Source organism: Haliotis rufescens, unplaced genomic scaffold, assembly GCF_023055435.1.
Source record: "Haliotis rufescens isolate VD_foot unplaced genomic scaffold, xgHalRufe1.0.p SCAF_4, whole genome shotgun sequence".
Taxonomy (NCBI): Eukaryota; Metazoa; Mollusca; class Gastropoda; order Lepetellida; family Haliotidae; genus Haliotis; species Haliotis rufescens.
Window position 1 is genome coordinate 61,308,030 of NW_025964112.1, and position 27,261 is coordinate 61,335,290.

A 27,261-nucleotide genomic window follows, 5' to 3' on the forward strand; every position below is an offset into this window, starting at 1 on the left:
AGATTGTGTGTCTGATGTACCTGTAGTCTGTGTGTCTGTTGTACCAGTAGTCTGTGTGTCTGTTGTACCAGCAGACTGTGTGTCTGATGTACCTGTAGTCAGTGTGTCTGTTGTACCAGTAGTCTGTGTGTCTGTTGTACCAGTAGTCAGTGTGTCTGATGTACCAGTAGTCTGTGTGTCTGATGTACCAGTAGTCTGTGTTTCTGTTGTACCAGTAGTCAGTGTGTCTGTTGTACCAGTAGTCAGTGTGTCTGTTGTACCAGTAGTCTGTGTGTCTGTTGTACCAGTAGTCTGTGTGTCTGTTGTACCAGTAGTCTGTGTGTCTGATGTACCAGTAGACTGTGTGTCTGTTGTACCAGTAGTCAGTGTGTCTGTTGTACCAGTAGTCAGTGTGTCTGTTGTACCAGTAGTCTGTGTGTCTGTTGTACCAGTAGTCAGTGTGTCTGTTGTCCCAGTAGATTGTGTGTCTGTTGTACCAGTAGTCAGTGTGTCTGTTGTACCAGTAGTCAGTGTGTCTGTTGTACCAGTAGTCTGTGTGTCTTTTGTACCAGTAGTCAGTGTACCAGTAGTCAGTGTGTCTGTTGTACCAGTAGTCTGTGTGTCTTTTGTACCAGTAGTCAGTGTGTCTGTTGTACCTGTAGTCAGTGTGTCTGATGTACCAGTAGTCTGTGTGTCTGTTGTACCTGTAGTCTGTGTGTCTGTTGTACCAGTAGACTGTGTGTCTGATGTACCTGTAGTCAGTGTGTCTGTTGTACCAGTAGATTGTGTGTCTGATGTACCTGTAGTCTGTGTGTCTGTTGTACCAGTAGTCTGTGTGTCTGTTGTACCAGCAGACTGTGTGTCTGATGTACCTGTAGTCAGTGTGTCTGTTGTACCAGTAGTCTGTGTGTCTGTTGTACCAGTAGTCAGTGTGTCTGATGTACCAGTAGTCTGTGTGTCTGATGTACCAGTAGTCTGTGTTTCTGTTGTACCAGTAGTCAGTGTGTCTGTTGTACCAGTAGTCAGTGTGTCTGTTGTACCAGTAGTCTGTGTGTCTGTTGTACCAGTAGTCTGTGTGTCTGTTGTACCAGTAGTCTGTGTGTCTTTTGTACCAGTAGTCAGTGTACCAGTAGTCAGTGTGTCTGTTGTACCAGTAGACTGTGTGTCTTTTGTACCAGTAGTCAGTGTGTCTGTTGTACCTGTAGTCAGTGTGTCTGATGTACCAGTAGTCTGTGTGTCTGTTGTACCTATAGTCTGTGTGTCTGATGTACCAGTAGTCTGTGTTTCTGTTGTACCAGTAGTCAGTGTGTCTGTTGTACCAGTAGTCAGTGTGTCTGTTGTACCAGTAGTCTGTGTGTCTGTTGTACCAGTAGACTGTGTGTCTGATGTGCCTGTAGTCAGTGTGTCTGTTGTACCAGTAGTCTGTGTGTCTGTTGTACCAGTAGTCTGTGTGTCTGTTGTACCAGTAGTCAGTGTGTCTGTTGTACCAGTAGTCAGTGTGTCTGTTGTACCAGTAGTCTGTGTGTCTGTTGTACCAGTAGTCTGTGTGTCTGTTGTACCAGTAGTCTGTGTGTCTGATGTACCATTAGTCTGTGTGTCTGATGTTCCAGTAGACTGTGTGTCTGTTGTACCAGTAGTCAGTGTGTCTGATGTACCAGTAGTCTGTGTGCCTGTTGTACCAGTAGTCAGTGTGTCTGATGTACCAGAAGAATCTGTGTCTGTTTTTCTGTAGTCAGTGTGTCTGTTGTACCAGTAGTCTGTGTGTCTGATGTGCCTGTGTATCTTTGTTTCATGTGCTACTAGACCGTGTATCTTTGTTTCGTGTGCCACTAGACTGTGTATCTGTGTTTCATGTGCCGCTAGACTGTATCTGTGTTTCATGTGCCACTAGACTGTGTATCTGTGTTTCATGTGCCACTAGACTTTGTATCTTTGTTTCATGTGCCACTAAACTCTGTATCTTTGTTTCATGTGCCACTAGACTGTGTATCTGTGTTTCATGTGCCACTAGACTGTGCATCTGTGTTTCATGTGCCGCTAGACTTTGTATCTTTGTTTCATGTGCCACTACACTGTGTATATTTGTTTCATGTGCCACTACACTGTGTATCTGTGTTTCATGTGCCACTAGACTGTGTATCTGTGTTTCATGTGCCACTAGACTGTGTATCTTTGTTTCAGTACCTGACAGAGCTGCAGCGGCTCAACCTGGGCTACAACTGCCTGTCCTCGCTGCCCACCTTCTCCATCACCTGCAAGGCCAAGCTCAAGACCCTCGTCATCAAGAATAATAATCTGGATAACATTACTGGTTAGTGTTGACACACTAATATTTGTCTTCATTTCCATGTTCATGTTTTACGTAAGAAGAGACAAAATGAGTACCGATACAACAAATTCAGTCTGTTGGTAAAAGGAAGCTCTTAATATTTAATGGCATAATTTGTAGATTTCTCGACAATCAGTGTGTAGTAAACATGGTAAAAGTGAATTTGTTTTAAAAATGTACATTTTATGAAACAATCCAGCTGTTAATAATCATCGAAATAATGCAAAGACAATGGCACATTACATGTTGCTCGACTGGTTATGACTGCACAGTGTGGAGCACAGCCTCTCTATTGCAGTGTTTGATTTCTGTTGTATTATTGGTAGATATTATCTATACATGTACTCTCTGTCCAGGTGTGGAAGAGTTGACCGCCCTCCAAGAGCTGGACGTGTCCGAGAACTGTATCGCTGACCATCAGTTCCTGCAAGCCCTCTCCAACCTCCTCCTGCTGTACAGAGTAAGGGCTTTCTAGTAGAGGAATACTATGTTACATTTTGTCATAAACCTATCTATGATATGAGGCATTTTGCATGTGTGATATAGCCAACATAGAGACAGTCATATTGCAAGTGGTGTAATAACCGGACCTGTATTCCACCCCCTGGGCTGATATGGCTTGTCAATGCACTTTAGATGGGCAATCAATATCACCATGGGTGGTAAGAAATTGGAGTTACGTCCCTTAGTTGATGACCACTCAGCTAGCTTTCCCGTGATGATGTTTTCCAAACAAGGTGAAAACATAATGTATTCACTTGCAAATAGATACATTTGATATGGGGATCGTATATTCAAGGATGTGCATATTCATCAAACATGAAGAAATGAACATTTCAGTAAGGCTTCCGATGGCATGTTCTTATATGCATGTTAGCTGTCATATAGCTTGAATACTGCTGATACATTAACAACAAACAATGCATTCATGTTAGTAAACAATGTGTTGTTTCAGCTGAACACTGTGGGCAATCCCATTGTCTACCACAAGTCACACCGAGTCCTCACCACGGGCTGCGTGGCTCGACAGGTCCTTACAACACAGGTGAGACACATAGTGATGACAGGACATAGTCACTCACATGGCACACAGGGTATGTCACCAGTAGCAGCATCGGACAATAGTCACTCACATGGTACACATGGTGTGTCACAAGTAGCAGCATCGGACAATAGTCACTCACATGGCACACATGGTGTGTCACCAGTAGCAGCATTGGACATAGTCACTCACATGGTACACATGGTGTGTCACCAGTAGCAGCATCTGACAATAGTCACTCACATGGCACACATGGTGTGTCACCAGTAGCAGCATTGGACAATAATCACTCACATGGCACACATGGTGTGTCACCAGTAGCAGCATCGGACAATAGTCACTCACATGGCACACATGGTATGTCACCAGTAGCAGCATCGGACAATAGTCACTCACATGGCACACATGGTGTGTCACCAGTAGCAGCATCGGACAATAATCACTCACATGGTACACATGGTGTGTCACCAGTAGCAGCATTGGACATAATCACTCACATGGTACACATGGTGTGTCACCAGTAGCAGCAGTGGACAATAATCACTCACATGGTACACAGGGTATGTCACCAGTAGCAGCAGTGGACAATAATCACTCACATGGTACACATGGTGTGTCACCAGTAGCAGCATCGGACAATAATCACTCACATGGTACACAGGGTATGTCACCAGTAGCAGCATCAGACAATAATCACACACATGGTACACATGGTGTGTCACCAGTAGCAGCATCGGACAATAATCACTCACATGGTACACATGGTGTGTCACCAGTAGCAGCATCGGACAATAATCACACACATGGTACACATGGTGTGTCACCAGTAGCAGCAGTGGACAATAATCACTCACATGGCACACATGGTATGTCACCAGTAGCAGCATCGGACAATAGTCACTCACATGGTACACATGGTGTGTCACCAGTAGCAGCAGTGGACAATAATCACTCACATGGTACACATGGTGTGTCACCAGTAGCAGCAGTGGACAATAATCACTCACATGGCACACAGGGTGTGTCACGAGTAGCAGCATTGGACAATAGTCACTCACATGGCACACAGGGTGTGTCACCAGTAGCAGCATCGGACAATAATCACTCACATGGCACACATGGTATGTCACCAGTAGCAGCATCGGACAATAATCACTCACATGGCACACATGGTGTGTCACCAGTAGCAGCATTGGACAATAATCACTCACATGGCACACATGGTGTGTCACCAGTAGCAGCATTGGACAATAATCACTCACATGGTACACAGGGTATGTCACCAGTAGCAGCATTGGACAATAATCACTCACATGGCACACATGGTGTGTCACCAGTAGCAGCATTGGACAATAATCACTCACATGGCACACATGGTATGTCACCAGTAGCAGCATTGGACAATAGTCACTCACATGGCACACATGGTGTGTCACCAGTAGCGGCATTGGACAATAGTCACTCACATGGCACACATGGTGTGTCACCAGTAGCGGCATTGGACAATAGTCACTCACATGGCACACATGGTATGTCACCAGTAGCAGCATCGGACAATAGTCACTCACATGGCACACATGGTGTGTCACCAGTAGCGGCATTGGACAATAGTCACTCTGGGTACATTTTAGCTTGTAGGAGATATCTAAGGTTTCTATCTTATTAAACTTAGTCGATAGTGAGATCAAGGAAATATATGATGTTTTGATCCTCAGTGGGCATTTCATCTTGATTTTGTTTGGTTGTTAGTGAAGCTGTTCCATGTTACAACATATAGTTTCCTGGGTTTATATGTTTAGCCATTGCTGCTTGAAGATGTCATAGTTCGCAAATACCTAGGGGTGTCACGATAAATCGAAATATTGATGTATTGCTATTAGTAAGCACTCAAAGTAAATAAATCGATTGTTAAATCAGTTTCCGATCAATAGTAGTGATTTCAGTGACGAATATCAATAGTTTCGATTGTATTTACCATATCAATAAAATACATGCAATGTTGTTCAAATTTGTTTTTCTTGTGATCATGAGTGGTAGTAATTTACACATAGTAATGTGGAAGTTTCTTTTTCTTGAATTATTAGATTAAAGGAAAAACAAGTCAGTCATGTCTCAAACTTTACTTTTTATTCGTTGTTATGGTTATTAAATTCAAAGGAAACTTTAGTTCCAAGGCTTCATTCAACTCTAAAATCCATCTAAAATGATACACAGAAAACTATCGATTTATCGCAATAGTTGCTTGCAATATCAATTGTTATCGCAATAGTTTCTTTCAATATCAATAGTTACCGCAATAGTGATTTCCACACCAATAGTCACCCCTACAAATACCCATTGCAAGCAGTGATTTTTTATCTTCTTGACTTGAAACGGTTATGTGTTGAAACTAGATAACAAATATTGTCTTGGGTAATCAAAGCAACACCTTGGTATTCCAAGTGATGAGGAATTCTGTATCAAGAGTTGAAAGAGCTTACAGGGGAGGTAAACTGTTATTTCCAATAGCTTTTAACTTATTGTCTTGTTTAAGGGCAGTCGGGTAGCCTAGTGGTTAAAGCGTTGGCTCGTCACGGCGAAGACCCGGGTTCGATTCCCGACATGGGTACAATGTGTGAAGCCCATGTCTGGTGTCCCCCGCTGGAATATTGCCTAAAGCGGCATAAAACCATATTCACTCACTCACTATTGTCTAGGGGGGGTTGGGTAGCCTAGTGGTTAAAGCGTTCGCTCGTCACACCGAAGACCCGGGTTCGATTCCCGACATGGATACAATGTGTGAAGCCCATTTCTGGTGTCCCCCGCCGTGATATGGCTGGAATATTGCTAAAAGCGGCGTAAAACCATACAGACTCACTATTGTCTAGTTTATTTGGTAGATATCAAGTGATGATTACAACTGGTGTATATCATGTATGGCTGTTAGCCTCATTACAAGATTACCGCAGCAGTCCCAACTGATGTGCTTGATGTATGCGGTATTTGCAGGTAAACCGTCAGCACTGGGTGGGTTGTGTTGGTCATAATATAGCATGTGGAATGAATTGATGTCGCATGTTGACATATTGTAAACAAAGAGCATTTCTGATATTATTTTCAGTTTGAACTGGATGGAAAGAAGTTGTCAACATCTGAAATTGCTGTAAGTATGCTCAATGTTGAGGAGGGAACAGTCTGAGTGAAAACATTTGCATCATGTCAGTGATGTCTGAAACATGCCAGGAATACCCTGGTGCCGATATGGGTTTATTTTGTCTGAGGGTGATGAGACTAGATCTGACTAACGGTTCCAAGTTACTTTGCTATTTGTATTTCAATCTATGTTTGATGGGTTTCCGGGTCAGAATAGATCCCCGCCAACCCATGCTTGTTGTAAGAGCTGAGTGATTGGCATCTTGGTGCCAGTGTTTCACCTGGCTGTTGGTGTGTCATTGTGCCTCAACGGTATTGATTGTTGTTCATGCTGTCAACCACTGGATTTAATTGAAGAACACTGTGACATTTTTGCTTTAATATTGCGGACTACTGCATATCACTACATTCATCACTGATCGCTTCCATGGTCTAGTTGTAGAGCGCTGTCCAGAGTGCCGAAGGTCCAGGGTATGATCCCTGGCCGCGTGATACCAAAAGATATTAAAAAATGGTACTTGTTGTTACCCTGTCTGGCACACAACATTAAGGGGCTTAAACAAGGACTGTGTATACTGGGTAATTGGGTTAAACTGTCTCTCGGTGGGCTAGCACTATAAATCGGTATTAGTCCGGAATAGTACAAGTACAAGCAGTACACACGCACGCACGCACGTTGCTATACAAGTGCAGTAACCTTGGACGCGACGTTAAACCCCATTTCACCTCCCCTCTCGTTCATCACTTACTCTACAGGAATCATTATGTTTGCCTTCCAGGTAGCACAACAACGACCGCATTTTGTGAATTCCTCTCGTCGACCATCGTCTCTTGCTCATAATGTGATAACCCAAGGTGGCCGTTTCCGCGATCATAACGACTCCGGAGAGTTCAGTTTCAACGAGTCAGATGGTATTGCCACCTCCCTTTCTATAGGTCAAAAAAAGAAGGGGAAAAAACGCAATAAACGGGCGAAGGAGATAGCAGACATGGATTCATCTGCTACTGAGGTGTCTTCTCCTGAAGGATCTTACAGTAGGTTTAGCCAATGGCTGTGCTGTACGATAATGGTCACGATGAATATCCAGCCGTGTTTATTCACATTTTGTAGATGTCATCATGACTAGTGTTGATATAACTTTAGGATTGTTGGACATAGCTGCATGTTCTGGAGTCCATGTTATGTTTCAGTCTGGACACCGTGATTATCATACCCAAGTCGTTAAAGGTCAGGGGTATATAGTTAAACCGAGAGGTTCCTGCCAAGGAAATATTTTTGTGTTATCAAGGACTTGAAAAATACAGCATAGATTCTTTTCAAACTAGGTGAACACTTTCTATGCCAATAGGAGGGATGCAGTGTATTAAGTTTGATTTCAATACTTGGGTTTTCTGATAAAATACAGCTATTTTTCATTTTTTGACGTAAACATTTGTGTGACCTATAACTTGAACACAACTGCATGGATTCTTTTCAAATTTGGCGAACAGTCTCCATACTAATAGAAGAGGTGCAGTGCAAAGTTTGATTTTGATGGGTGGATTTTCTGAGAAAATATGAATTTTTACATGTTTTGAACTTAGACATATGTTGGAGTCAAAGTCAGGGGTGTTAGTGTGCTTACTTTTGGCCTTGTAATAATTATTTTTAGTAGTAGTAGTAGTAGTAGTAGTAGTAGTATCAATATTATGTATCTGAATAGCGCACTATCCAATTTTGACTGCTCAAATGCGCTTAGACCATGAATTTTCATTCTCAACTCCCTGGGGAGTATGCAACCCAAGTTACCTGTGAAGTGTTAGAGATTAACAGCCACATTACCATCTCATCCTACCTTGTTCCTGCAGTTGAGGAATTTAGTTGCTGCAGTTCAAGGGTTTTCACTTTTGTATTTGGCACTGAGAGGGTATGAGTTGCATTATTCAAATATATGAAGAAAGGAAATGATTTAAGTCTCTATGCATTGTGAACATTCTTAAAAGTCATAACACAATTGACATGTATGAATATTGTGTGTAAATAGGTTCAACCAAGGGAGGCTACTTCGCGGAACACACCAATACCCGGCAGGCCGTTGAGATGCTGCGTGACCACTACGGCCCCAACTGGCTGCAGGCCATTCCCCACTTCAATAGTGACACGGGCCGGAGTGATGCCTCCAACAGTGCAGCAAGTGACTCGGACACAACCAGCAAGGTCGTGAACAACACCACCAGCAAGACCTCCAGCAATATCTCCAGCAAGGACACTGGCAAGGAAACCAAGACAACAGCCACAACTTTGCCTCAGCCAGCTGTGATGAGGAATGGATTGTCTGAGAGTGTCCCTACAGCAGATGATCTGTACCTGAATGAACCGGTGCGGTCACTCAGCATATCCCGCTCCGCCGAGGAGGAGTGGACAGAGATGAAGAAGCAGAATGGACATGGAGGCAACCTATCACAGGTGTCTGATTTTAGCAACAGTAAGACGGGTCCGGCAGTCAGACAGGAGAGTTCAGGGTTTGAGTGGACGAGGAGCGAGGATGAAGAGATTGAGTCTTATGGTAATGTCTTCCACATCATTGCTTCCTTCATTTGATATTTTAGTGCAGGGTGATTTTATTATTAAATTGGTTAGAAATCATCATCTTGTGAACTTTAAGTTGAATTGCAGAGTAACCATGTTGTCATGGTAACATGCAGAGCCACTAATCTTTTATGTAAGATTAAACTGTGAAAAAAGGTTTCGAATGTATCAAGCAATTTCAGACAAATGGTCGCTAAATGTAGGGCTGAGACGGGTGGGTACTGAGTAGGACCTGGGTACCCCATGGTTAGTCACATGATATATTGTTTAATGACAAAAATTATCTAGAACTCTATGGTTACACTAGAAGTCACTAATGTTCGAATTTCTTTCTGACCATGCACCCATTCCTTCTGACTTTTCATATGGCTGAATAAAGATATAACTAAAGTCAACTCCAGCGTTTGCATGACCATAAATATGTTTTGCAAGTACTGTGGTAAAAAAATCCCATTCTGACATTTTGTATCACTTGAGACCTACAGTGGGTACCCGGGTAGGGTCGGGTAATAAGGGGGCTGGGTACTCGGGTAGTAAATTTGGACTCATCCCAGCCCTAGCTAAATGCATATTGTTTTGGGGCCTTTTGAAATTTTATGGAAATAGGATGACTGCTATTGTGTACTGTGCAGTTTCCCTCAACAGGACTGACACTCATGTTCACATTGATCTGACCGCCTCCGTGGTCTAGTGGTAAAGCGTCCGCCCGGAGAGCGGAAGGTCAGGGGTTCGATCCCTGTCCGCGTCATACCAAAAGACACTGAAAGATGGTACTTGTTGTTACCCTGTCTGGCGCTCGGCATTAAGGGGCTAAAACAAGGACTGGTCGGCTCAGAGTCAGTATTATGTGTCGTAGTGGGGTATTCATGTTAAACTGCGTCATGGTATCTCAGTGAGCTAGTACTATAAATCGGCATCAGTCCGGACTAGTACAAGCAGCCACACACATACACGTGCATGCACGTCGCTATATAAGTGCAATAATCTTGGACGCAATGTTAAACCCCATTTCACCTCACCTTAACATTGATCTTTGGCACATTTTTCAGGGGAAGAAAGTGAACCATTTATAGTGTTCCTGAAGCAGAGGAACTTTGAGCAGATGTTAGTAACTGTGAACCAGCGATACATCCTGGAAAAGAACTTGAATGGAGTATTAACGGAAAGACTTGACTTGAAATCACTGCTGTCCCTCGACCAGTCAGAAGACAGTGTAGACCATGAGGATGTGATAGGAAACGTATTGATGCCTCATTTGCAGCTGTCGTTTGACTACGTTAGGAAAGACAGACGGGAACGAGTTTATGTTATGGAAAATGATGAAAGTGCGCAGGTGAATACTGGTATTATGATCTTATCTTTGTTGTATAATCATTATAATACAAGTTATCACAACTGTTGTTGAGGGGTATTGGTGGCTGTGTAGTCTGAGGCGTCATATGCTGTGGTGTTGAGTTGTCTCCCCTAGCAAGGATCTACTAGATACCCACATCAATCTATCTAAGTTCTATTTGTCTCTGAGGCACGCCAGAAACCTTTGAGACCTGTGAAGATACGGGGTACCCTTGCTTGTCGTAAGAGGCGACTAACGTGATCGGGTGGTCAGCTCGCTGACTTGGTTGATGCATATCATCGTATCCCAGTTGCATTGATCGATGCTCATGATGTCAATCACTGGATTGTCTGGTTCAGACTTTATTATTTACAGACTGCTGTCATATAGCTGGAATATTGCTGAGTGCGGCGTTAAACAACAAACAAACAAAAGAAACCTTGTATCATGGGTTCGATATCCCAGTTAACCACTCACTCACTCACTCACTCACTCACACACTCACACACTCTCTCACTCACTCACTCACTCACTCACTCACTCACTCACTCACTCACTCACTCACTCACTCACTCACTCACTCACTCACTCACTCACTCACTCACTCACTCACTCACTCGATTGAAGTACTACAGAAGCTCAAGGATCCTAGACCCTCGGTTAACTTCCAACACAGATATTTCATGTGGGCATTATTGTTTTCAGAAAATGTGTGATTTACTTCAACCATTCTTATACGAAAGGGAACTGAAGTCACTGCCAAAGTTTGTCTATCAGGTGAGTGTTCATGGATGATTCCATTTTGAATGTAAATGAGTTGTTGGTTTCATACATCTTCATCAGAGATGGCAGTTGAAAATAACAATGTCTAAAAAATGTACCACATATTTATATCAATAATGGTCAAGAAATGCTGGCAGATCTTGAAATGAAAGCAGATTTTTTTTGTGTCTATGTGTACTTTATTACATGATTTAAGGATCCATGAAGATCCGGGGTAGAATAGGTCTTCAGCAACCCCATGCTTGCCCCTAGAAGGCAATTATGCTTGTCGTAAGATGTGACTAACGGGATCGTGTGGTCAGGCTCGCTGACTTGGTTGATGCATGTCATCGTATCCCAATTGCGTGGATCGATGCTCACGATGTCAATCACTTGATTGTCTGGTCAAGATTCAATTATTTTACAGACCGCCGTCTTACAGCTGGAATATTGCTGAGTGCGGCGTTAAACAACAAACAAATAACATGATTTAAGAACATTTGGTACAGTACTTAACTTAAGCTTGAACAGAATACTTGTGGTTGTAGTGCCTGAAATGTTCGCACAACTTCAGTGGGGTAGAAGGGAAACCCCTGCCCAACCAAACGTCTATGCCAAGGGTGGGATCCAGCAAAGATCTTGCTTTCATGAGTCAAGGTAAGTTTGTTTTTTATGCTCACATTGATCATTAATCTGCCACATGTCTGAAGCAGATGTTAAGAATTTGCAAATTGGAATGTCAACATTTTTTCATTAGTATAAATAATGTTTTAGCTATGCAAATGCAATGGTGACTTGTATTTCTCTGATTCTGCTGATAACAGTGGTTCAATATCTGGTGTTTCTGTCGTCCAGTGAGTGTGATGTACCAGTGCCCGAAGTGTGGGAGTGACCATGTGATCCAAGTGGAGAAGACTGTGGACTCGCAGCCATCCTCAGCACTGTCCACACCTGTCGGCTCCTACTCCAGCTCCAGTGGCAGTTTCCTCAGTCCAGGCCGAGGACAGCGCTCAGAGTGCGTAATTGGCAGAATTGCAGGCAAAATCCTGTTCATTCCAACAAGAATATTTTATCCATGATTCTGACGAAGGCTTGAAGAATTACTTCCCGTGATAAATTAGTCTGCTTTGATTTTTAGTTTATCAGCTGAATTGATGTGAAGAAGAAACGAATTCTAAATTTTGTATAATATTCCATAGTTGTCATTGCGCCGTGATATTGCTGGAATATTGCTAAAAGCAGCGTAAAATCAAACTCACTCACTCATAGTTGTCAAATTTGTGGATTGGGGATCTGTAAACCTGAGAAATAAAACAACTAATGCTCACATAAACGTTTTAAGGCTAAGTCCTGAATCATTAAGATGATCCGACCAGTAATAATTAAAGTAACAACACATTAGTGTCCTTACATGTTTTTTTAATCTTTAGACCTTATTTGTTATGTAAGAAATAAGTAATAAGATAAGTAAACTTTGATTGATTGGCTGCAGTCTGTAGCTTAGCATTTTCAAGATTTTAACACTCTTTCAGCTCTCAAGGATTTGTACCTAGTCCTTTGGCTAAGTCTACCCCTCGGAAACCACAGACGTCAACGAATGTTGTAGAGCAAGTGCAGAATGTGCGGCGAAATCTGTATTCCGATAACCAATCACTGGATACTGCAGCCAGACCAAGAAGCAATGCATTTGTTGAAAACACTGAAACACAAAGGACAGAAACCAATAGTTTAGAATCTCAGATAGAATCCGTGACGACTCCCATAGAGAACAAAGCATTCAGACGGCAGTCCTGGTCAGACATGGACCAAGGCTTGATGAACAAAGTGTCTTATCCTCGTATCGCATCTCAGGACAGTGACATCACAATATTGACTAACCCCAGCGAGGGCAGTATAGCGGTTATATCCGAGTCGAGTTCTGAGACGTTGTCAGCCCTCACACCGATGGAGGATAGAAAGAGCATTAAGGAAGTGTTGGAGGAAGAGGTGGCAGGGAATACCATCAAAGATAAGGAGACTGGGGACAACATCAACGAAGAGGAGAGGGGGAACGTTTTCAAGGAGGAGGTGAAGGGGAACCTTGTCAAGGAGGAGGTGATTGTCAGAAGTGCCTCAGAACCTAAACAGTTTCACATTCCGGCTGAACAGAGCGATGTCGGCTTCGATAAGGATGTTACACCTATGGGATCGCCGTTATCCAACAGTATTTGTAGCAGCATGGTGTCGAGTGTTTATCAGAACTCGGGTCTTGATGGTACCAAGGAAGACTCCAAGAGTGAAAGTAGTCCCTCAAGAGTGAGTGAGGTGGTGGCAGGAAGTGACGGAACTGATACACCTAGTATCTATGACAGTGGGATTGCGTCCAGTCTTGGGAAAGACAAACGGACTAGCTTCCATGATAAGAGTGACAATGCGTCGGACATCAATGTGATCGTGACGGAGGGGGCTGGCGTGGAGCTGGTGGAGGATGGTCAGGAGGAGGTTCAGACAAGGGAGAGGTCCCATGCAGTGTATGAACATCCCTTTACCCATGTCGACCACCATCTCAAGCTGCATCTCATGATGAACGTGTTTGATGATAACGAGGAATTTGAGTGTATATTGAAGGTAATTCTTTTATGTGTAGAATTCTCAGATTGACAAGTAGAATGGCCTGGTTTGTTTATATAGGCACTAAAGCATCCAGAAGACTGGCATTATTGTTGTTTTGGTGTTACAGTACTAAAACACACAGAAACAAGGTAATTGTCATATGTGAGGTTAGTGAATGTTTTTTAAATTGAACATGTATGGCTATTGATGTTTTGTGAGAAGTTTTAATGAATCACATTGTCCCCTGTCAGTGATGTCACAATTCACCAATGTATTGATGTTTTGATAGTATTCTCAGATGACATGATACATGTGTATGCGATGCACACTTACCCCAATACCTGTAACGATTCATATTTTTTTACTGTATCGTTTCACATATTGACTTGAATTTGTTGACAAAATGGGTCCCATCTACATTTTAATGCACAATTTTATCTTAATTCATTTATGCTATATCGACCTTGTACAGTGTAGATCAATATAGTTTTAAGACTCAAATGCTGTTTGAGTTTTTTTCTGATAGTCGTATCAGGTCATCCCTACATGCCAGTGCATATATCAGTATAATACCTGTCAGTATTTCATTGCGGTGTATATTTCAGTGTAAGACCTGTCAGTATCTCATGTCAGTGTATATATCAGTATAATACCTGTCAGTATTTTATGTAGGTGTATATTTCAGTATAATACCTGTCAGTATTTTATGTAGGTGTATATTTCAGTATAATACCTGTCAGTATTTTATGTAGGTGTATATTTCAGTATAAGACCTGTCAGTATCTCATGCAGATATATATTTCAGTATAATACCTGTCAGTACTTTATGCAGGTGTAGACCGCCTCCATGGTCTAGAGGTAGAGCGTCCGCCCAGAGAGCGGAAGGTCCGGGGTTCGATCCCCGACAGTGTCATATCAAATGACGTTAAAAGATGGTACTTCTTGTTACCCTGTCTGGCGCTCGGCATTAAGAGGCTAAAACAGGGACTGATCGGCTCGGAGTCAGTATACTGTGTCTGAGTGGGGTATTCATGTCAAACTGCAGCATGGTATCTCAGTGGGCTAGCACTATAAATCAGCATCAGTCCCAACAAGTACAAGCAGCCACACACACACAAGCGTGCATGCACGTTGCTATATAATTGAAATAGTCTTGGACACGATGTTAAACCCCATTTCACCTCACCTTTTATGCAGGTGTATATTTCAGTATAATACCTGTCAGTACCCCATGTCGGTGTATATATCAGTGTAACACCTGTCAGTATCTCTTGTATGTGTACATTCCAGTGTCATGCATGTCAGTATCGCATGTTGGTGTATATATCAGTGTAACACCTGCTAGCATCCCTTGTTGGCGTATTTTCCAGTGTAATGTGTGTCACTGTCAGTATCTGATGTCAGTGATACTGACGAGCGTTACACTGAAATATTCACTAACATGACATTTTGACATACATTTCACTGGAATGTACACCGACATGAGATACTGACTTGACTGAAATTTACACCGACATGGAATGCTGTATATTTCACTGTGGTTGACCCTAGTTATGTTTCTAGGTTTGTCAGAACCATACCCATGCTTGTTGTTTTCACCAAAGTGGTAAACGTCTGAGACCTGCATCACTTCAGGCTATCCTCCCACATGAAGCAGACATGTTGTGATACAACTGGAATACTGTTCAAACCCATGTTAAGCCCAACTCACTCACTCACACACTATATTTCAGGGTAATCACTGTCTGTATCCCATGTAAATGTATATTTCAGTGTAATGTATGTTGACATCTCATGTTGGTGTATATTTCAGTGTAATGTATGTTGACATCTCATGTCGGTGTATATTTCAGTGTAATGCATGTTGACATCTCATGTTGGTGTATATTTCAGTGTAATGTATGTTGACATCTCATGTTGGTGTATATTTCAGTGTAATGTATGTTGACATCTCATGTTGGTGTATATTTCAGTGTAATGTATGTTGACATCTCATGTCTGTGTATATTTCAGTGTAATGTATGTCAATATCTCATGTCGGTGTATATTTCAGTGTAATATATGTTGACATCTCATGTCGGTGTATATTTCAGTGTAATGTATGTCAATATCTCATGTCGGTGTATATTTCAGTGTAATGTATGTTGACATCTCATGTCGGTGTATATTTCAGTGTAATGTATGTTGACATCTCATGTCGGTGTATATTTCAGTGTAATGTATGTCAATATCTCATGTCGGTGTATATTTCAGTGTAATGTATGTTGACATCTCATGTTGGTGTATATTTCAGTGTAATGTATGTTGACATCTCATGTCGGTGATTATTTCAGTGTAATTTATGTCGATATCTCATGTCGGTGTATATTTCAGTGTAATGTATGTTGACATCTCATGTCGGTGTATATTTCAGTGTAATGTATGTCAATATCTCATGTCGGTGTATATTTCAGTGTAATGTATGTCAATATCTCATGTTGGTGTATATTTCAGTGTAATGTATGTTGACATCTCATGTCGGTGTATATTTCAGTGTAATGTATGTCAATATCTCATGTCGGTGTATATTTCAGTGTAATGTATGTCAATATCTCATGTCGGTGTATATTTCAGTGTAATGTATGTCAATATCTCATGTCGGTGTATATTTCAGTGTGATGCTTGTCAGTATCTGGTGGAGGAGGAGTTCAAAGCTATTCTGGTGATGACAGCAACCAAGTTCTACGTGTTTAAAGTGGCATCTGATTCCTCAAGGTTGGCAGTACATTGTATCTCAACTCATTCTATATTAAACCAACCATTGATATTCATTGTAGGGGATAGGTTACATTGTACTCTTGTACAACGTTTGAACTCTTGTACAATATTGGATCTCCTGTACAATATTGGATTTCTTGTACAATATTGGATCTCTAGTACAATATTGGATCTCTTGTACAATATTGGATATCTTGTACAATATTTGATTTCTAGTACAATATTTGACCTCTTGTACAATATTTGCTCTCTTGTACAATATTTGACCTCTTGCAATAATGTCAGCCTCCCAGCCCCTAGAAAATATGAAATGATGGGTCTCTAAGTGGACCAGACCGTAATGGTGACCTAGTTATTAATAGATCAGTCAAATGATATCCCAAGTGATAAGGGTGGTTGCTTAGGCAAGCCTCAAGATTTCATAACCACAAAACCGTCTTGATATGTCTCGAAGGACTAACTCTTTGCAACACACTCAGAGCGTTTATGCTTGGTTACCCTTCACAATTACCATTTGTTGCAGTGAGACTGTATGAAGCTGTTTGTTGCAGTGAGACTGTATGAAGCTGTTTGTTGCAGTAAGACTGTATGAATCTGTTTGTTGCAGTGAGACTGTATGAATCTGTTTGTTGCAGTGAGACTGTATGAAGCTGTTTGTTGCAGTGAGACTGTATGAATCTGTCTATTGCAGTGAGACTGTATGAATCTGTTTGTTGCAGTGAGACTGTATGAATCTGTCTATTGCAGTGAGACTGTGTGATCTATCAATTGCAGTGAGACTGTATGAAGCTGTTTGTGGCAGCCAGACTGTGTGATCTGTCTATTGCAGTGAGACTGTATGAATCTGTTTGTTGCAGTGAGACTGTATGAAGCTGTTTGTTGCAGTGAGACTGTATGAAGCTGTTTGTTGCAGTGAGACTGTGTTATCTGTCTATTGCAGTGAGACTGTATGAAGCTGTTTGTTGCAGTGAGACTGTATGAAGCTGTTTGTTGCAGTGAGACTGTATGAAGCTGTTTGTTGCAGTGAGACTGTATGAAGCTGTTTGTTGCAGTGAGACTATGAAGCAGTTTGTTGCAGTGAGACTATGAAGCTGTTTGTTGCAGTGAGACTGTATGAATCTGTTTGTTGCAGTGAGACTGTATGAAGCTGTTTGTTGCAGTGAGACTGTATGAAGCTGTTTGTTGCAGTGAGACTGTGTTATCTGTCTATTGCAGTGAGACTGTATGAAGCTGTTTGTTGCAGTGAGACTATGAAGCTGTTTGTTGCAGTGAGACTGTATGAAGCTGTTTGTTGCAGTGAGACTGTATGAAGCTGTTTGTTGCAGTGAGACTGTATGAAGCTGTTTGTTGCAGTGAGACTATGAAGCAGTTTGTTGCAGTGAGACTATGAAGCTGTTTGTTGCAGTGAGACTGTATGAAGCTATTTGTTGCAGTGAGACTGTATGAAGCTGTTTGTTGCAGTGAGACTGTATGAAGCTGTGATATTGCAGTGAGATTGTATGAATCTGTTTGTTGCAGTGAGACTGTATGAAGCTGTTTGTTGCAGTGAGACTGTATGAAGCTGTTTGTTGCAGTGAGACTGTGTTATCTGTCTATTGCAGTGAGACTGTATGAATCTGTTTGTTGCAGTGAGACTGTATGAAGCTGTTTGTTGCAGTGAGACTGTATGAAGCTGTTTGTTGCAGTGAGACTGTATGAAGCTGTTTGTTGCAGTGAGACTGTATGAAGCTGTTTGTTGCAGTGAGACTGTATGAAGCTGTTTGTTGCAGTGAGACTGTATGAAGCTGTTTGTTGCAGTGAGACTATGAAGCAGTTTGTTGCAGTGAGACTATGAAGCTGTTTGTTGCAGTGAGACTGTATGAATCTGTTTGTTGCAGTGAGACTGTATGAAGCTGTTTGTTGCAGTGAGACTGTATGAAGCTGTTTGTTGCAGTGAGACTGTATGAAGCTGTTTGTTGCAGTGAGACTGTATGAAGCTGTTTGTTGCAGTGAGACTATGAAGCAGTTTGTTGCAGTGAGACTATGAAGCTGTTTGTTGCAGTGAGACTGTATGAATCTGTTTGTTGCAGTGAGACTGTATGAAGCTGTTTGTTGCAGTGAGACTGTATGAAGCTGTTTGTTGCAGTGAGACTGTGTTATCTGTCTATTGCAGTGAGACTGTATGAAGCTGTTTGTTGCAGTGAGACTGTATGAAGCTGTTTGTTGCAGTGAGACTGTATGAAGCTGTTTGTTGCAGTGAGACTGTATGAAGCTGTTTGTTGCAGTGAGACTGTATGAATCTGTCTATTGCAGTGAGACTGTATGAAGCTGTTTGTTGCAGTGAGACTGTATGAAGCTGTTTGTTGCAGTGAGACTGTATGAAGCTGTGATATTGCAGTGAGATTGTATGAATCTGTTTGTTGCAGTGAGACTGTATGAAGCTGTTTGTTGCAGTGAGACTGTATGAAGCTATTTGTTGCAGTGAGACTGTATGAAGCTGTTTGTTGCAGTGAGACTGTATGAAGCTGTGATATTGCAGTGAGATTGTATGAATCTGTTTGTTGCAGTGAGACTGTATGAAGCTGTTTGTTGCAGTGAGACTGTATGAAGCTGTTTGTTGCAGTGAGACTGTGTTATCTGTCTATTGCAGTGAGACTGTATGAATCTGTTTGTTGCAGTGAGACTGTATGAAGCTGTTTGTTGCAGTGAGACTGTATGAAGCTGTTTGTTGCAGTGAGACTGTATGAATCTGTCTATTGCAGTGAGACTGTATGAAGCTGTTTGTTGCAGTGAGACTGTATGAAGCTGTTTGTTGCAGTGAGACTGTATGAATCTGTCTATTGCAGTGAGACTGTATGAAGCTGTTTGTTGCAGTCAGACTGTATGACGCTGTTTGTTGCAGTGAGACTGTATGAAGCTGTGATATTGCAGTGAGACTGTATGAAGCTGTTTGTTGCAGTGAGACTGTATGAAGCTGTGATATTGCAGTGAGACTGTATGAATCTGTTTGTTGCAGTGAGACTGTATGAAGCTGTTTGTTGCAGTGAGACTGTATGAAGCTGTTTGTTGCAGTGAGACTGTATGAAGCTGTTTGTTGCAATGAGACTGTATGAAGCTGTTTGTTGCAGTGAGACTGTATGAATCTGTCTATTGCAGTGAGACTGTATGAAGCTGTTTGTTGCAGTGAGACTGTATGAATCTGTTTGTTGCAGTGAGACTGTATGAATCTGTTTGTTGCAGTGAGACTGTATGAAGCTGTTTGTTGCAGTGAGACTGTATGAATCTGTCTATTGCAGTGAGACTGTATGAAGCTGTTTGTTGCAGTGAGACTGTATGAATCTGTTTGTTGCAGTGAGACTGTGTGAAGCTGTTTGTTGCAGTGAGACTGTATGAATCTGTTTGTTGCAGTGAGACTGTATGAATCTGTTTGTTGCAGTGAGACTGTATGAAGCTGTTTGTTGCAGTGAGACTGTATGAATCTGTTTGTTGCAATGAGACTGTATGAAGCTGTTTGTTGCAGTGAGACTGTATGAATCTGTCTATTGCAGTGAGACTGTATGAAGCTGTTTGTTGCAGTGAGACTGTATGAAGCTGTTTGTTGCAGTGAGACTGTGTTATCTGTCTATTGCAGTGAGACTGTATGAAGCTGTTTGTTGCAGTGAGACTGTATGAAGCTGTTTGTTGCAGTGAGACTGTATGAATCTGTCTATTGCAGTGAGACTGTATGAAGCTGTTTGTTGCAGTCAGACTGTATGACGCTGTTTGTTGCAGTGAGACTGTATGAAGCTGTGATATTGCAGTGAGACTGTATGAAGCTGTTTGTTGCAGTGAGACTGTATGAAGCTGTGATATTGCAGTGAGACTGTATGAATCTGTTTGTTGCAGTGAGACTGTATGAAGCTGTTTGTTGCAGTGAGACTGTATGAAGCTGTTTGTTGCAGTGAGACTGTATGAAGCTGTTTGTTGCAATGAGACTGTATGAATCTGTTTGTTGCAGTGAGACTGTATGAAGCTGTTTGTTGCAGTGAGACTGTATGAATCTGTTTGTTGCAATGAGACTGTATGAAGCTGTTTGTTGCAGTGAGACTGTATGAAGCTGTTTGTTGCAGTGAGACTGTATGAAGCTGTGATATTGCAGTGAGACTGTATGAAGCTGTTTGTTGCAGTGAGACTGTATGAAGCTGTGATATTGCAGTGAGACTGTATGAAGCTGTTTGTTGCAGTGAGACTGTATGAAGCTGTTTGTTGCAATGAGACTGTATGAATCTGTTTGTTGCAGTGAGACTGTATGAAGCTGTTTGTTGCAATGAGACTGTATGAATCTGTTTGTTGCAGTGAGACTGTATGAAGCTGTTTGTTGCAGTGAGACTGTATGAAGCTGTTTGTTGCAGTGAGACTGTATGAAGCTGTGATATTGCAGTGAGACTGTATGAAGCTGTTTGTTGCAGTGAGACTGTATGAAGCTGTGATATTGCAGTGAGACTGTATGAAGCTGTTTGTTGCAGTGAGACTGTATGAAGCTGTGATATTGCAGTGAGACTGTATGAAGCTGTTTGTTGCAGTGAGACTGTATGAATCTGTTTGTTGCAATGAGACTGTATGAAGCTGTTTGTTGCAGTGAGACTGTATGAAGCTGTTTGTTGCAGTGAGACTGTATGAATCTGTCTATTGCAGTGAGACTGTATGAAGCTGTGATATTGCAGTGAGACTGTATGAAGCTGTTTGTTGCAGTGAGACTGTATGAAGCTGTGATATTGCAGTGAGACTGTATGAATCTGTTTGTTGCAGTGAGACTGTATGAAGCTGTTTGTTGCAGTGAGACTGTATGAAGCTGTTTGTTGCAGTGAGACTGTGTTATCTGTCTATTGCAGTGAGACTGTATGAATCTGTTTGTTGCAGTGAGACTGTATGAATCTGTTTGTTGCAGTGAGACTGTATGAATCTGTCTATTGCAGTGAGACTGTATGAATCTGTCTATTGCAGTGAGACTGTATGAATCTGTCTATTGCAGTGAGACTGTATGAAGCTGTTTGTTGCAGTGAGACTGTATGAATCTGTCTATTGCAGTGAGACTGTATGAAGCTGTCTATTGCAGTGAGACTGTATGAATCTGTTTGTTGCAGTGAGACTGTATGAATCTGTCTATTGCAGTGAGACTGTGTGATCTATCAATTGCAGTGAGACTGTATGAAGCTGTTTGTGGCAGCCAGACTGTGTGATCTGTCTATTGCAGTGAGACTGTATGAAGCTGTCTATTGCAGTGAGACTGTATGAAGCTGTTTGTTGCAGTGAGACTGTATGAATCTGTTTGTTGCAGTGAGACTGTGTTATCTGTCTATTGCAGTGAGACTGTATGAAGCTGTTTGTTGCAGTGAGACTGTGTTATCTGTCTATTGCAGTGAGACTGTGTTATCTGTCTATTGCAGTGAGACTGTATGAATCTGTCTATTGCAGTGAGACTGTATGAATCTGTCTATTGCAGTGAGACTGTATGAAGCTGTTTGTTGCAGTGAGACTGTATGAATCTGTCTATTGCAGTGAGACTGTGTGAAGCTGTTTGTTGCAGTGAGACTGTATGAAGCTGTTTGTTGCAGTGAGACTGTGTTATCTGTCTATTGCAGTGAGACTGTGTTATCTGTCTATTGCAGTGAGACTGTATGAATCTGTCTATTGCAGTGAGACTGTATGAATCTGTCTATTGCAGTGAGACTGTGTTATCTGTCTATTGCAGGGAGACTGTATGAATCTGTCTATTGCAGTGAGACTGTATCTGACTGGTTGACAACAGTGGACATCCAGCCAGTGACTGAGCTCCAGTTTGTGGACATGGGTTTGGGGCGTCAGTGTTTCCGCCTGGAGTTCGACACGGAGTGTTCCTGCTATACATTCATCATGAGGGATGCTGACCAGTGTAACAGCTTCGTCACCTTCCTGTCAGGTTGGTACGGCAAGGAAATAATCACAGCTCTGTTGTACTCTGGTTGTGAATGGTATATGTTATTGAACACTGTTTTCAGTGTTGAGGTTAAGTTTTATGTCAATCACATTGTTACACCTTGTCTTAAATCATTAATCAATAATGACAACAATGATGACTCTAGTTCAAAAAGCAGTATCTTTACTAATTCCTCAGTCACATCTCGACTCTCAGCCTAGCTGGCATTACCATGACAACATTAAACACATGAACATGATATCACAATGAAGAAGAACGTATATACATACCAAAACTAAAGATACAGGATCAATTATTCTACACTGTGTGAGATACAACAAACTGTCTGTTTACAAAGGCACATAACTCTTATAGTCTTTCTTTCATACCACTAATAAAAAGGTAACCTAATAGCAATATATTATGGATTGTAGCAGAAAACAGGTCATTACCGGGGTACTAGGCAAATTCTTAAATCATATCAGTCATGTTTTGGTTTGTATTTTTTGTCATAGAAAAGATGTTAAAAAGTAGGACTGTAGATTGGCCAAAAATTTGGTATTGCAATATGCGAAGATTCGTATTGTGATATATTGGGAGCTCAAGTGTTGGACAGTGATTGACATGGTACATGCAGGTCCTATTTTCAACATACTAAAGTAAATTTTATGATGTTAAAATCAGCATGGTCAGTTTCCGCCATTTTGTTTTGTCATGGATACAGGGGAGATAACAACATGAAAGAAGAATCACTTCCACATTTCAGCTGTTTTGTATGTCAATTTCGAAGGGGAACAACATTTGTGAATGAATTTCTGTGTTCATTTTAGATTAACAATACAAGTAATTGCAAAAAAAATGTTGCAAAGCGTATTGCAGTATACGGGAAATTATATTATGTATGTTTGAAATTATAACAAGTAAGAGACTTGCATGTTTACTTTATATAGTTAATGTGTGTACTAGTTGCACAGGATCAATAGGAATGGGTCTGTTTTCAGAGTTGCTGCAGAAGAATGTGCTGAGTATGCACAACAAGATCAAGGCTGAGTTCCAGCTGACACCAGCCAAAGCAACAATGGCAGACATCCTCAGGGAAGTGTTGTCACGGCGATTGGAGGAGGATGAGGCGCTGGAGCTGTACCTCATGGGGTACATGGTGAGAGGTGAGAAGGAAAACCTGGAGGTGCATGTGTCCTGGGGCTGTTTGCCAGACAAGTGGGGCAGGGCATTTCTTCACACGAGACATGGAGTGAACCGTTGGTCCACAAGTACCATATTTTCTTGTGTATGGTGTGCACTATTTCCCCAAAAACTTACAGCTGCGTACAGGGAAGGGATGTGTGCACCTAAAACATGCTTACGATGAGTTTTTTTCAGCCTAATAACATTACCATTTAACACTTAACGCCGGAAATAACATGTTAATAAATCCATACTGAAGATTGAAAATTAGTCCTGATGTTATGCTATCTGGTTATTTAATGTGTTCATATCTGGACTTATGTTTGTAATCTTCTATATTATTTTTTACAAGATTACTGTCACTATTGTTTACATTAATTGTGGCGAAATGGCTTGAGAACTGATCATGCTGATCGGCAAATCACACAAACTCACCATTATTTGAAAGGAGATGTATACATGTAACTGAGCAGTAGGAATTGCCAGTCTGCTTGTCTGTAGTCACACATAACACAATCATATTTCGTTTGTTTTTTGATTTGCCGTTTCATGTTTTTCAAAGTGTGTCTTTGCCAAAAGTGTTTTCAATATGAGTTGTGACATAAGTTTATTTTGACACAAAATGAAACTGTTGTCACACGAAACAAAAATCATATTTCGTTTGTTTCCGGATTTCCATTTCATGTTTTTGCAAACCAGAAGTGTCTCTTTGCCAAAAGTACTGTTATAAGATGTAACAGGCATTGATAGTTGGCCTTATCTACGGAAATATGTGTCAATAAATAAGTATAAGAAATGGTTTATATCATGAACCTGTCTGTGGCATACGTTTATGGTGAAGCATTTTGAATATATGAAGTTGTTTATTTTGACACAAAATGAAACTCGTGTTTTTCAGTGGTACGTTTGTATAGTGTTTTAGCCTTGAAAATCTTGTATTTTTTAAGGTCGCCATCCGAGATATCCAGTGAGTTTTGTGTTGAGCAACCGGTCAGTCTGCGTGGTGAAGGAGAGTCACCAGTGGCCGCAGCCTCGCCTCCAGGCCCCGCTAGCCGCTGACACGGTGGCCAAACACTTCACAGTGCTGGAGAGACAACCCATCAACAACATTGCCACTGTGGTAGGTAGCAGGCAACTGATTAGATTCAAATCTAAATACCAATATATTTCCTTTACAAAATGTCAAACGATGATAGTTTGTTGAACACGAGTATATTTGTAAATACTTGATATCACAGTCTGTATGGTCTCAGCATGCTCAGACTCAAACACTTTTGTTTCAAATTTCACCTTCAAAAGTAATGTCTGAGTATGTCCACCTGTTATATTTAGGTTTAGCGGCCTTGTGGTTAAAGTGTTTGCTTATTGTGCCACCTTGATCTGGTGGTTAGGGTGTCTGCCCGGACAGTGGAGGTTGGTATCTGACAGCATGATACCAAAAGACTTTAAGAGATGGTACTTTTTTTACCCTGCCTGGCGCTCAGCATTTTGGGGGTAAAACCAGGACGGGTCAGCTTGGAGTCAGTTTACAGAGTGAGGTATCAATGTTAAACTGCAGCATGGTATCTCATTGTGCTAACACTATAAATCCAGTCCGGACTAGTATAAACAGCCATACAAGCAGCTGCACATGCGCGCACATTGCTATATATAAGTGCAATAATCTAGAACACAACGTTAAACCCCATTTTACCTCCCCTCTCCTACATAGTGCATTATATAAAGTAATGTCTGTCCAGTTGGAGTGTTGGTAAACACATGATATGGATTGCTCATGCTTCTAGTCACTGGTTTGTCTGGTCCAGACAAGATTATTTTCAAGCCACCATGCTATAGGTGAAATATTGCCAACTGCAGCTCACTCACTCACACATTGTTGTCATAGCAACAGCTACATGGCTAATGTAGATTTCAGGGCAGACTACATCAACAGTACCTGATACTTGTAACATAAGTTGACTACAGTGGGGCTACTAAGTTCGCTGTCTTAAGAAGGATGAGAGATGACCAACACTTATGCTGAAATAAGTCATAATTTCCAAGTTAACATACTGACTGTTTATTTGTAATCCAGGAAATAGTTGAGATGGACAAGAGACGAATGATACTTTCCTTCTTCAATGAACAAACTGGTCTGGAAACCAAGTGGCAGATCACCATGGAGACGACTAACGGTGTACAGTTATTAGTGAACGGAATCCGGCAGCCATGGGAAGATGAGTTTGGTGTGGAGTTGGATATCATGATGGTGCCTTTCACAGAATCCGAGAACGAGGAAGACTGAGGTGTTGCAGTCACGCAATGATATCGTTGCATGAGAAGAAAACATGCCTTTCACAGAATCCGAGAACGAGGAAGACTTAGGTGTTGCAGTCACGCAATGATATCGTTGCATGAGAAGAAGAAATGAATTCTTAATGAAAACATCAGAAGCACAGACAGATAGATACTTTTTTTTAAAGAAAATACTGTTTCATGTCTTCTGCATTTGGGATATGGCTGTCAAGGTCAATAAAATGGCAAAAATGTTTGATTTCCAAATCCCACAGATAGGTTTAAATTATCATCTAACATAAGACTATGTTATTGTTGCAATACCATTAACTTGTTTGATAGGCATTACTTAGAAGTTGACGGATGACAAGATAGACACAATTTTTATGGACAGACAGTCTTGCTTGACAACGGTATAAGGATCTATACCGAAACATCGCTTTTCCCAGTATTAAAGAAGTTGTTATCCATAAAAATTGTGTCTATCTTGTAATACCATTAACAATAGGACTGTTGCATAATATCTGTGGGAGCGATGGGGTAGCCTAGTGGTTAAAGTGTTCGCTCAGTGCACAAAGAACCTTGTTCGATTCCCCTCATGGGTACAATGTGTTAAGCCCGTATCTGGTGTCCCCATCGTGATATTTTTGGAATATTGCTAATAGTGGCATAAAACCATACTCACTCACTCATAATATCTATTATTATTTCAGGGATATGGAACACTTAATTTACAGATTGATATTTTGTTGACCAGGGTGCCGTTTACAAAGCATTCTTAGCGCTAAATTGATGGTGACTCCCATACCTTAACATAGACTTACAACTGTCTTTGTGCTAAGGTTGTTTTGTACAATGGCACCCTGGTTAGCGCTAGATCTCTTTTAGGAACAAGGTCCTGGAAATGGCTGGTGACAAATGGGAGTATATCTTATGTTTATTGCTGATGGTGCTTTTATTAGTGGGGGCCCGTGAAGATCCGGGGTAGAATAGGTCTTCAGCAACCCATGCTTGCTGTAAAAGGCTACTATGCTTGTCGTAAGAGGCGACTAACGGGATCGGGTGGTCAGGATCACTGACTTGGTTGATGCATGTCATCAATACCAATTGCGTGGATTGATGCTCATGTTGTCAATCCCTGGATTGTCTGGTCCAGACTCGATTATGTACAGACCGCCATCATATAGCTTGAATATTGCTGAGTGCGGCGTTAAACAACAAGCAAACAACAAAAATTATTAGTGGGAAGTTATTGTTGGATTTTGAGGGATATTTTAGTGAATCTGTGGATAATTTTTTATTATTTTTTTTTAATATTGTTTATTTATATACAGAAAAGAAACAATTTTACGCTTACAAAACCACATGGCTAGGGGATAAATGGCATGAGGAA

General features: G+C 41.3%; 1 protein-coding gene across 1 annotated transcript in view; it reads left to right on the top strand.

The window, feature by feature from the left end:
* LOC124116124 (serine/threonine-protein kinase 11-interacting protein-like) overlaps positions 1 to 26,021 on the top strand; it is a 35,934-nt gene extending 9,913 nt beyond the window's left edge. Inside the window, exons 7-22 of the mRNA XM_048381851.1 lie at positions 2,161 to 2,290; positions 2,665 to 2,768; positions 3,264 to 3,353; positions 6,451 to 6,492; positions 7,262 to 7,517; positions 8,507 to 9,028; positions 10,101 to 10,384; positions 11,090 to 11,161; positions 11,695 to 11,803; positions 12,002 to 12,161; positions 12,679 to 13,753; positions 16,392 to 16,492; positions 22,234 to 22,412; positions 23,411 to 23,575; positions 24,542 to 24,714; positions 25,669 to 26,021. Coding sequence (XP_048237808.1) covers positions 2,161 to 2,290; positions 2,665 to 2,768; positions 3,264 to 3,353; positions 6,451 to 6,492; positions 7,262 to 7,517; positions 8,507 to 9,028; positions 10,101 to 10,384; positions 11,090 to 11,161; positions 11,695 to 11,803; positions 12,002 to 12,161; positions 12,679 to 13,753; positions 16,392 to 16,492; positions 22,234 to 22,412; positions 23,411 to 23,575; positions 24,542 to 24,714; positions 25,669 to 25,878 — 3,672 coding nt within the window. The 3' untranslated portion in view covers positions 25,879 to 26,021. The remainder of the gene's footprint in view (positions 1 to 2,160; positions 2,291 to 2,664; positions 2,769 to 3,263; positions 3,354 to 6,450; positions 6,493 to 7,261; positions 7,518 to 8,506; positions 9,029 to 10,100; positions 10,385 to 11,089; positions 11,162 to 11,694; positions 11,804 to 12,001; positions 12,162 to 12,678; positions 13,754 to 16,391; positions 16,493 to 22,233; positions 22,413 to 23,410; positions 23,576 to 24,541; positions 24,715 to 25,668) is intronic.
* Positions 26,022 to 27,261: the final 1,240 nt, after the last annotated feature.